At 30.3% G+C, this 12,215-nt stretch overlaps 1 protein-coding gene across 1 annotated transcript; it reads left to right on the top strand.

Moving 5' to 3' along the window:
- Positions 1-5,040: 5,040 nt before the first annotated feature.
- LOC105784695 (ras-related protein RABB1c) lies at positions 5,041-8,438 on the top strand. The gene is made up of 6 exons (XM_012610617.2): positions 5,041-5,397; positions 5,799-5,938; positions 6,825-6,907; positions 7,094-7,298; positions 7,410-7,478; positions 8,076-8,438. The coding sequence occupies exons 1-6, from the start codon at positions 5,352-5,354 to the stop codon at positions 8,166-8,168; spliced, it is 636 nt and encodes a 211-aa protein (XP_012466071.1). The 5' UTR covers positions 5,041-5,351; the 3' UTR covers positions 8,169-8,438.
- Positions 8,439-12,215: the final 3,777 nt, after the last annotated feature.

Genomic DNA, 12,215 nt, shown 5'->3' on the forward strand with positions numbered 1-12,215 from the left:
GCTTTGCTAACAAATCATTATCAACTTTCTGAGCATCACAAATTTGTTGAACAAATAATGGTCTTGCTTTTAATTCAGCTATGAAAAAAGCTCGATCAGACTACATTTAAATCAGAAGAAAATTTTATGACATGGGGAATAATTTAATTGAGTCGATTTATTCGATGTGGAATTAAAATAGGTGGTCCTGAGAATTGTTTAACTAGAAAATTTGATTAAAGAGTTTTCTTGAAAAATTAATTTGGAAAATCTAAGTGTTTTTTAAAAAAAATTAATTTTGATAAAGTAAAATTAAATTAATCAAATCAATTAAAATTAATATGATATTTTTGGAAGTTAATTTTCAAGTCAGACAATTGGCCCAATGGGTAATTGAACTTGAAAATTTGACCTAAGATCGTAAATTGGGTCCGAGAGTCCAAAATCGAGACCAAGACCCAAAAACTAGCCAAACTGGGCCCGGCATGTGAAACCGGGCAACAGTTCAACCGGTGGTTAGACTAGACCAGTCGAATCGTCATTGACCCAAATCGAATCAGCAGCAGTCGAACTGGCTCGAGGTGCCGTAAGGGTGTCGCACTTGCATCATCAGACACGACGATGCCGATGGCTGCAACGGTGACATCTCGATGGCTGGCAACAGTTGGTCATTGGTGGTTAAGCAGTGGAAGAGTTACACTCTTACTGGAATTTTTCCAGAGAATTTGATTCTAGAGCAATTAATCCAAAAATAATATTATTTTAATAGTTTAATATGAAATTTAATTTAATGCATATCTTAATAGTATTTTATTAATTTAATATTGAAGCGATTATCTTATTATTAAATTTAATTGAATGTTTATCTACAAGATAAGCATTCTATTATTTTAATAAGATTATATTAAATTTAATCTAATATTTATCTTGATAAATATTATATTAATTTAATATTAAAGTGATTAAGTTTAATCATAGTTGAACTCTCTAAACTCTCCCTATATAAGGAGAGTCTTGGGTCATTATTGACACACACTTGAATTCAAGACAAAGTTGTAGAGAGAAAATTCTCTGAAGAAATTATTTCAGAAAATTTCTAGAGATATTTTTCTGATTTACAACTTGACCTACAAGTTTAGAGAAATTACAAAATTACCCCACTGGTAATTTTCGTGAAAATTTTTCTGATTTGAAGCGAGCCCACACTTGGCAGACGTGAGCTTGAGGATAACGGAGAAGACTACTCGGTCGAAGCGCTCATCCTAAGAAAACATAGTATCTAAAATAAGAAAACATAGGAGGTTCGTCTCGAGGCCAATCTCGAGACTTGAGGGGCTTTGTCTCGAGACATAGACCCAAAGGTTTCAAGACATATCTACATTGAAGTAAAAATCTCTAAAATAAAAATAGGTTTGTCTCGAGACATGGAACTCAATGTCTTGAGAAACAATGTTGAATTTTGTCAATAAAGGTTTGAATTCGAATCCTAACTATATTATACACTTCTTACAACCCTTAAATGCATAACATGAGATTAATGTGCATTCATTGAATTGATTTATGTGTATATGTTGATAATGTATGGGAATTTATTCACTTGAATGTCATGTTATTTGTGATTGAGTTTGTTTTATTTGCTCTAGCAACATAATGTGATGTCACGCATTCGAATCCGACGATCTAATTAGATATAGGATGTCACAATTTATGCTTAATAAAATAAAGCTTTTGATCCGACAATTCTATCAAATTTTGACCTAACCAAGGATAATTTATTGTCTCATCTATTGTTTAAACAAAGACCTTTTAGTCCTCTAAATTTAATTGTTATGATTATTTTCTCGATCACTTTTTTAACTTTTTAATTAATCTTGCCTCCTATTGTCTTGTGGTTATTGCATTGTACATTTGTAATAGCTAATTTAAATTATTACTTTACATTTATTTAATTTATTTTTAAGTATAAATTAAAATATGTGATAGCGTTTATCCATATTATATATTAAATCCTTTCTTGAGTTGATGTCATGAGTCGATCGGACAACAACTCAATTAGGTAATGAATGAAATATAATTTCTTTACGAAGTAAATTATATTTTAAGGTGGTGTTGTTGTTTTATATATTTTATATGAAAAAAACACACACATGTATAATAATATTTGAACCTAAAACATTAATACGCGGAACATCAAGATTTTCAACAACTTTTTACCATTTCAACTAAACCTCATTTATTTCTTATATCAATTTTATAAATATATTTGTTACATAATTTTGATTTTCAACCGCATCATTGTTGTCCCATAATCTAGTAAATAAAAAAATCATTATCAAATAATTATTTTTGGGTAAATTACAGCCAATGTCACTCAACTATTTGTAAGTCTACATTATTTTCACTCAATTACAAAATGTTATAAGTTGGTCATTAAACTATTTGAAAGTTATAAGTTGGTCATTGTCCCATTAACATGGAAACGGACATTAGATGTGGGGACAAGTAAATTTACAATTCTGTCATTCAACTGTTAGTAACCTTACAATTTGGTCACTCAATTTCAAAAAGTTACAAGTTGGTCATCGAAATATTAGTAAGTTTAAAAGTTTACAATTTGATCACTTAATCTTTGCACCATTACTTCCTAACCCGAGAATCCAAACAATGTCAACAACTTAAAGCCCAAACCCCTAGCAAAGCCATTGTTAACCCCATGTCTCACCTCTATAACCTAACCAACTCACCAACTCTTCATTCTTAACCCATTTACCATTTACCATTTTCCCTTCAACCAAAACCGTGGCCCAAGAAAATTTACAATCAAGCTATTCACACACCTTTACCCCTAATCAGCAACCAAATATCACCATAACGATAATCAAAGTAAACAAAATACTAAAAAAAAGGCAAATACAAAGAAAGAAAGAAAGAAAGAAAGTATCTTGTTTCAACAAGCCCTAAACAAGACCTACATAAGCAAAGGGACAATTTTTTTTAAAAAGAGAGAATTAAAACATAAAAAATGGGACTCAAACGTACCAAATTCAGGTATGAGTTAGTTGGAAAGTTCCAAGTGACTGAAGGCTCAATCTAAAAGATCAAGAAGAAAGTTTCGTTGAGAAGAGGAACATATTGAAGTTTGCTGGCCATTCGACACAATGGATAGAGATAAAAAAAAAAAAAGCTTCCCCATTAGGGCTTCAAGTTTAAATCAACTAAGTTTCATGCCATTTCAAGGAAAATTAACCATAAAGTTGAAAGAGGAAGAAAAAAGCTATGGTATGATGTGATTTTTGCCCGAGGAAAAGGTCGGATGGTGGTGAGATTACTGAAATACAATTGTTAAGGAGGTTTCTAATACCCTAAAACTTTTAAATAGTTCAATGAACAACTTATAACTTTTTTCGAAATTGAGTGACTCAAGTGCAAACTTACTAATAGTTGAGTAGTCTTGAGTGTAATCTACACTATGATGAATCATTAGTTAATAGTCACATTTGACATTCTTACCAAATTAACGGACTAGTAACAAACTTGTAATTTTTAAATAGTTTAATGATCTAACTTATAACATTTTAAAATGTAAACTTATTAATAATTTAATGATGTAGGTTTTTTTTTTCTTAAACAACAAAATGATACCTAAACTATACTAGTTTTCCCAAATTGGTACTTTTAACTTCTTTTTTTGTCAGAACTAATACCTAAACTATAAATTTGTTACCAATTTTACCCCAACTGTTAGTCCTGTTAGAAAAAAAATTCAGTCAATCACAACTTACCTCGTAGCCATCTATTTATTTTACCCCAACTGTCAATATAATAGTGTTGATTTTACCAGATTTTCTTATATTTTCTTCTCATCAAATAATTTTTAATAGATTTTCTTACATTTTCTTATCAACCAAACACCAAAAAAAATCGATTGCTTCCTTGTACAAAGCTTCCACTATTTATCATTTTCAAGCTTCAACTGCTTCTACCATCTTCAAGCTTCCAGTCTTCTTCTTTCTTCATCTTTTGTTTTGGGGGTATTTCCATTTTATAAGTTTTATTTGTTATTGAAACATTAATGGAATTAAAGGGTCAGATACTAAAATGGTGTTGACCTTTGAATCGAGTTAAACAACAAAGAATCGATTCAAACAATAAAAAGAATTGAGTCAATCAACAAAACAATCGATTCAAATAAGTAAAGAATCGATTTAAGATAACAAAAAATCGATTCAAAAGAAACAACAATACTTTTGGTGCTCAAGCAAAGAAAAGAGAGAGAGAAAGAAAATGAGCCAAAAAATGTTGGCCTTTGAATCGAGTTAAACAACAAAGAATCGATTCAAATAATAAACAATCGATTCAAACAACAAAAAGAATCGAGTCAATCAACAAAACAATCGATTCAAATAAGCAAAGAATCGATTTAAGACAAATTTGCAAACTGATCTCAATTACTTTTTTCTTCTTCAAAAAGTGTTTTTTTTTTTTTGTGATTTAGGAATCTCTCTATCATTATATGAAAGTGAAGATTTGACTTCTTTCTCTTTTTTTTTATGCATTCTCTTTAATTAAAGATTTTTTAGGTTATTCATACCATTGTATAAGGAAAGAATCGGGTGAAGAAAGAAGAAGACTGGAAGCTTGAAGATGGTAGAAGCAGTTAAAGTTTGAAGATGATAAAATGGTGGAAGCTTTGTACAAGGAAGCAATCGATTTTTGTTGGGTGTTTGGTGGATGATAAAATGTAAGAAAATTTGGTAAAAATTGTTTGATAAAGAAGAAAATATGATAAAATGAACACTATTACATTGACAGTTAGCGTAAAATAAATAGAGATTTACGTGACAAGTTATTATTGAATGAATTTTTTTTATGGAACCAAAGTTTAGGTAAAATGAGTAACGACTGGATAATTCAGGTACCAATTTAAAAAAAAAAAAACAAATATAATTTAAGGATGATTTTGTTGTTTAAGTTTTTTTTAAGTATTCTGTTAATCATTCTTCGTGGTTAAGATAACCGACAAACAGCCTGTTGCTATAGAAAAGAAGGTTGTTGCGTTTCGTTTCCTTCTATTATTATTATTATTATTATTATTTAATTGAAATAAAAGAATTGCTGTGTTAGAAGGAAGAAAGAAAGAGAACATTAATCACTCTAATACTTTTTTTTCCTTTCAAATTCTCTTTTAAGAACATAGAGTTAAATACATTTGTTTTAGAGGAACAATTTTTTCCTCGTTTGTTTTGCTTTTTAGTTATAAAATTCGATTTTACTTTTTGTTCATAAGATCTGGCCATTCATTTATAAATCGTAAGTAAAAAAAAGTCTCAGATTTTGGGTATTTTGGGTTCTTACTAATACGAGCAGAAGAGATGTCCTACGCTTACCTCTTCAAGTACATTATCATTGGCGATACTGGTAAGATCCCTTTCCTGTTTTCCTTCCCTAAGTTTTTTTTTTTGGTTTAATTTGATATATGGGTCTTTGCTCTTACGTTTGTAAGTTCTGAATCTGCTAGGAAATTATAGCTTCACTAGAGGATTTTTTGCTGACACCGTAAAATTTTCATCAATTTTATTTTTTATTTGGATGAAGCCATTGGTTTCTATGACTTTCCTTAAGATAAAAACACAATCTAACATGGAGTAGTGGCTTTATTTAGCATGATAATGTGATAGCATTCAAATGTTGAGATAATAGTGAAATTGCATTCCGGTGAACATTTTTGCATATGATATTCAGTTTGGCCAGTTTTGCGATATTGTTTTACCAAGAATATCATGGTAGTTCTATCTAGCATAAGTATTTTCCTTTTGCAGGAGTTGGAAAATCATGTCTTCTTTTGCAATTCACCGACAAACGGTTTCAGCCTGTTCATGATTTAACCATTGGTGTTGAATTTGGAGCCAGAATGATCACTATTGAGAACAAGCCAATAAAGCTTCAGATATGGGATACGGTTGGTTTTTCCTTTTCCTTGGCTTTCAAGTGTTCTCAGTGTAATGTGTCTGTATGTGTTGTTATATTGCACAGTGATTCTTTAACAAAGTATCAAAATGGTGTGTTGAAGGTTCAAAATTCTGCCCATCCTATAAAATTATGGTATTCCTGGCTTGCCGGTGTATGACCTTGTCTAGGTCAAACTTTCATGTTAAATGGATCTTAGTTGTACATTTAATATCAAATTACTAGTCAATCTCTGAAGAACACAAGTTCATGGTTGATCTCAGTATTCATAGGACTGATTCATGTTATCGTGGAAAAAATTCATTATAATGCGATAAAAGTACCATGGAGGCCTCTGTAATAGGATTCAAATTGCATTTTGCCCCTTCTACTAAAAATATGGGCAAATTAGTCCTTGTATGTTGGATCAAGGAGCAAACAGGCCATTCTGTTCAAAATTTCATCCATTTCTACTATTAAAAACTAGTTTTTGTACATCAACATGACATACACGTGGCACACCACACATCATTGTCCGGTTACTCCATTAGGCACGCGCATTTTAACAGTACAAATGGATTATATTTTCAAAAGAAATGACTAATTTACTCTTTGATCTAATGTATAGGGATTAATTTGCCCATTTCTTGAGTAGAGGGGGCGAAATGCAATTTGACGCCTAGTACAGGGGCCGATATGGTACTTTTATCATTACAATGCTTTTTAGTAGGATAGCAATATCCCTTGATTATACCAGAGTCTTTGGTGGCATTTGATCTTAGTGGTTGCTATGTCCATTGCAACAAGCTTTCTCACTTAGTCCCAGCTTAAGATATTTAAAATGTGAAGCATGTTATTTCTTTTTCAGTTAAGGGGCTGAATATACTTTGTTTTTCCAGGCAGGCCAAGAATCATTCAGATCTATTACAAGGTCTTACTACCGTGGAGCTGCTGGTGCACTTTTAGTTTACGATATTACTAGGTGCTACATTTGTTCTTTCCAGAAGTTTGAGTTTAGCCAATAAAGTTACTTAAGCTTTAGACGATTGACCTTTTTTCTTTTACATTCGTCAACTTGCATATATTATTCATAGAAGCAATTTTATCTGTGCTGTTGTACTTGGCTGCAATAATAACACTTTTAAATCCTTGTATGATTAATAATCAGGAGGGAGACTTTTAATCACTTGACTAGCTGGTTGGAGGAAGCAAGGCAGCATGCAAATGCAAACATGACTGTCATGCTTATTGGCAACAAGTGTGATTTGTCTCATAGAAGGGCAGTGAGCACAGAGGAAGGTGAGCAGTTTGCCAGGGAGCACGGACTGATATTCATGGAGGCTTCTGCAAAAACGGCTCAAAATGTTGAAGAGGTTATAATTTTAGTTCTCTTGCTTATGTTTATGATTTCTTGAGAATGCTCTATAGCACGAGTATAAATAAGCTTTCAATCACCTTAATTTATAACAAGAAAATTTTTGCAGGCATTTCTAAGCACAGCTTCGAAAATCTACAAGAAAATCCAGGATGGAGTTATTGACATATCAAATGAGGTTAGCTTTATCTGCTTATTTTTCACTACAATTTCTACCATCTCATTATATCAATTATCAAATGATTGAGTTGAACTCACCACAATTTAATCTGCATCCTCAGCATATAGAATTTATTGGAAATTGGCTAAGTCATAAGAATTAGATTGGCCATGTTCTTTTAAGCTTTTCTTGGTAGAGTGAAAAGATAATTTGAAGGATGGAAAATTGGAGTTAGATGAATAGAAAGAAAAATATATTATTTGATAGGGTTGAAAAATGAGGAAAGAAAATGGAAGTTTTTAAAAATGCATAATTTTGAACTAGGTTACATCTTTCTAATTTTCTTTTGTCTTATCATTTCAATATGGAATGATTTGTTTTTATCTATTAGGATGGAAAATGTTCATCTTTCACTTTCATTTCTTACCAAGCATACTAAAAAAATATTTCCGTCCCACTTTCACTCCCTCTTCTCATCCTTCAGCTTTCCGACTCAATCAAGTACACCCTTAAAGTTTTAGGACAGTGCATCAGTTGCTTTATAGGAAATTGTTGGGAACATGAATTGTTTCAAAGGCAATGATCATTATATGTTTTTAACCCTCTTTATTGCAGTCTTATGGCATAAAAATTGGACATTTAAGTCAAGCATCTTCATTTGGCGGTAGAGATGGTAGTGCTTCTCAACCAGGCGGCTGCTGCAGCTGAATATAAAGATGATTGCTGAGACTGTCCTATGTGATTTGTTTGTGGATTTGATAGGTTTGTTGTACTTCTGCTGTTGGACACTTTTTCCTCGTATTGTTTTTACAATAATCATCCATAGGTTTTATTATTAGATTTATACATTTAATTTATTTCTTTCTACATATGTTTTTTTTTTCTTGCTGTGGAGAATAACAATTGAGATTAACATTTTTTATTAATTTCCACAAATATTTGTTTAAATATACCAACATATAGATATTCACTGATTAACATTTTCCAATCAATTCCATCTCTTTTCCCCATTTCTGGTCCAAAGGATAGGGTTTTAGAAGTCTGGGATTTAAACCCAGATGTTGGATGGTATTTTTTTTCCCTTTTCTGGACATATAAATATATATTCACTATTACTATTTATCCCGCAGAATGATATGAAATAATTTAGAATTAGAATTTGAAGGAGTTGGAGTTGGCTTTGTTTTGTCGCTATAACTTATGATTTTAGAGTTTATTTGAGAATTGAATAATTTTTTTTTACTCTGGATGTTGACTTTGACTTTTGTTTGATTGCATTAATAGGGTTTACTACATGACAAACTAATTAATTGTTTTTTTTAATAACAAACCAGCATGAAAAATTTTATATTTACTTTTATGTTAATTATATTTAAAATATTATATATTGTGTGTTGTATAAAATATTGTTTTCAAATTATTAAGTTTGATATTATTTAAATAATTTTTAGTTTTGTGTTACATGCTATTGTCAAAATTTTATATATTTTGATAGGCTAATAATTTTTATAAAATATTTCATTAATATGATATGCATGTTACTTTTTTTTTAAAATTATATTTGTTTGTTTAATGTATCTTGTTTTATATAAAATGCAAATTTTTTACTTAAAGTGCAATGTGCCTTGAAAAAATGTGCAACTTGATATATGAATTATGATTTTGTACATTATATGTATGATTTTAATTTGAATTTAATTTTTATGGATCATAAACGCTGTTACTTATGTGAAACCATTTCACATTCACTTATCGCATAGAATCATGATCTTTTGTTAATAACATGATTTTCTTAGTCATCAAATCTCACGTGAGTTCAATTACTCCATACCACCGAATCAAAATAAATGACAGGATTTGTTCCATCCCAAACGTCTTCATCTTATCAAAAACATCCATCCCACACATTTGAAAATGATGGTATGATGGTTTGATGGAAAGTTCAACATGTCAACACCATCTTGCATGGAACCTCTGCCTATAAAATCCCCCAAAAGACAATGAAGAAGGGATGGAATCTTTAGCATACAAAGCCTATACTCTGCCAACTTACTTTTAGTACTTAGCCTTCAAACTCTCTCCACTTCATCCTTGTAATCTTTGGCTTTCCGTCCCGATTGGATGAACCAGCCTCCATTGACACCACCACATCCTCTTCCTTTCTCCTTTATTATATCAATGTATCAACAATTTTCTTGTAAAATGACTTCACAAAAACCTCTCTTGAGCCATTCTCCTTATCATCTTCATCATCCACTCATTTTAGGTTTGAGTTCTAATAGGAAAACACCAAGCTAATATGAGAAGGTATGGTTTTTGGTAAGAGTTCTTAATTTCTAGCATTCTCTTCACCTCAATTTATATTTGGAAGCATATATTTGGCAGTTGAGCCATTTATATGATTATTTAATGGTAGTCTCTTATGTTGATATGCATCCATTTTATTTTGTATGATTTATGAAAAGAAAGAAAGGAAAAGGGAAAATTGTGGAGTGAAAGCCTTGGAAGAGCTTTCTCATATTTTAAATGTGTAGAATATGTTAAGAAATATGTGAAGCATGACCCATTAGACATTTTTGTGTGATAATTGTGTTAGATGAAATATGGTTGTACTGTTATAATCAAAGGAGTATATTTAAATGTCATTACTATGCTTGGAAAATATATGTGGGAAAGGTAAATGAGATTGTGCTTTTGTTATTGTGGAGTATGACATTGACTTTAAAAAATATATATCATAAAATGCTTAGATATGAAAATATGTAAACTTATGGTGAATTGTGAGACTTGATGATTATGATCATGTGAAGGAACCTGAATTGCTTTGGCCTAACTATCCACCACTTTACTCTTTTCTTTTCTTCAATAAAAATGCCACTTCGTTAACCACGTGAAGTTTTGTGAATTACAATGTCACGACTACTCTACTCAACTCATTTTCACCAAGAAGCCCAAGCCATCTACTACTTGTTAATAATTTGTAGTGTTAGTTATCTCACATTACTAGGTACAAAGAATTTAAATAGATAATTTGTAGTGAGAGTTGTCAATGAGTGATGCAAGACCTCGGTTTGTACATTTATGATTTGGGATCATTATAAATTGTTGCATAAACATATTACTTGCATTTCAAGGTGTCAAGGTGAGTAGATAGTGATAATATGAACCCTTGGATTGAGCTTGAATATGATTTTCTGAATTAGAGGACTAAAATGGATAAATTGAAAATTTGCATGAATTGTTTTGCAATATGATGTGTGTTATGGAATTGAGTGGAAATATATTGAATGTCATGGAATATATGTGATATGATGATAAAATGGATTATGGTAGTGAATATAATTGAGAAATGATATGTGTACTAAATTGTACATGAATTGAATATTGGTACCCTATTACCTGTTCGAGCTGTGTCGAATATAGTTGGCATGCCATATGATTGGTTTATGTACGGGATTATGCGTTAGGATGCACTTCGTGTGCCAGATATGTACTTCGTGTGCCAGTATGCGTTGTGTGCTATGATACGTTTTGTACGCCAAGTTGCACATTACATGCCAATTGCCCTACTTCGATTTATAAGTATTTATAGTTATGAATTATAAGTAAGTGACTGTTGTGAAATAACAACCCCAAATACTTTTTACTAATTATTTTATCATACTTATCAGTCTCTTAAATCCTCTTGTTTATAGAGTTAAAAATGTGTAATCAAATAATATTCAAATGTATTAAGTGGAGTATATATTTTTATTAAATGATAAATAAAAAGATTTAGTAAGTTTTTATAGTTATGTATTATAAACAAGTGATAGTTGTGAAATAACAACTCCAGGTACTTTTACTAATTATTTTCTCATACTTATCAGTCTCTTAAGACTATTTGTTTATAGAGTTAAAAATGTGTGTATCAAATAATAATCCAATGTATTAAGTGGAGTATATATTTTCTATTAAATGATAAATGAAAAAGATTTAGTAAGTTTTATAGTTACGTATTATAAGCAAGTGATAGTTGCAAAATAATAACAACCCCAGTTTTTTTACTAATTATTTTCTTACACTTATTAGTCTCTTAAGCCTGCCTGTTTATAGAGTTAAAAATTTTCAACATTTGTATATCAAATAATAATCCAATATATTAAAGGGAAATTATCTGATACGATATCAATGGAGTTTTTAGGTTCCACGAGTAGGGTCAGGGGGTCGACAAGTGTACTATAAGGGTATAGTAAAATATTAAAAAATATATATGTGTCAATTTTTTAAGGATACTTGTGAAATAAAAAAGGTAAATTGAGACTATATCAAATATTCACCCTATATTAAATGAAGTATATATTTTTATTTACTTATATGTCAAAAAATCCCTTAAGAAAATGCAAAAAAAAAAAATCAATTAAGCCATTGTATTAAATTTGCACCCAATTAAGCTCCCGTCTTTAACTAAAACAATGAATTAAGCCCCTCCGTTAACGGTTTTCGTCATTGACCATACTGACCGTTAAAATTAATTGATGGACCAATCAAATGGTGGCATGTGGCAGCTCCTAGTTTAATCTAATATTTTTCCATAAATAATGATTAAAAATCATAAAAAATATAAAAATTAAAAAAATATTAAAACTAATATAAATTGATATAAACTTATTAAAATTATAAAAAAAATTATGAAAACTTATAAATATTAAAAAATTATAAAAAATTTATAAAATTAATTAAACTTATTTTAAATATTTAAAATTTTAAAAAAGT

This window comes from Gossypium raimondii, chromosome 7 (assembly GCF_025698545.1).
Source record: "Gossypium raimondii isolate GPD5lz chromosome 7, ASM2569854v1, whole genome shotgun sequence".
Classification (NCBI taxonomy): Eukaryota; Viridiplantae; Streptophyta; class Magnoliopsida; order Malvales; family Malvaceae; genus Gossypium; species Gossypium raimondii.

Excerpts from the sequence above, each read along its gene's own strand:
- LOC105784695 (XM_012610617.2), top strand. The coding sequence starts at position 5,352 with ATGTCCTACGCTTACCTCTTCAAGTACATTATCATTGGCGATACTG. Across the intron at positions 7,299-7,409 it reads CGGCTCAAAATGTTGAAGAG|GCATTTCTAAGCACAGCTTC; the intron begins GTTATAATTTTA and ends AAATTTTTGCAG. Across the intron at positions 7,479-8,075 it reads TTATTGACATATCAAATGAG|TCTTATGGCATAAAAATTGG; the intron begins GTTAGCTTTATC and ends TCTTTATTGCAG.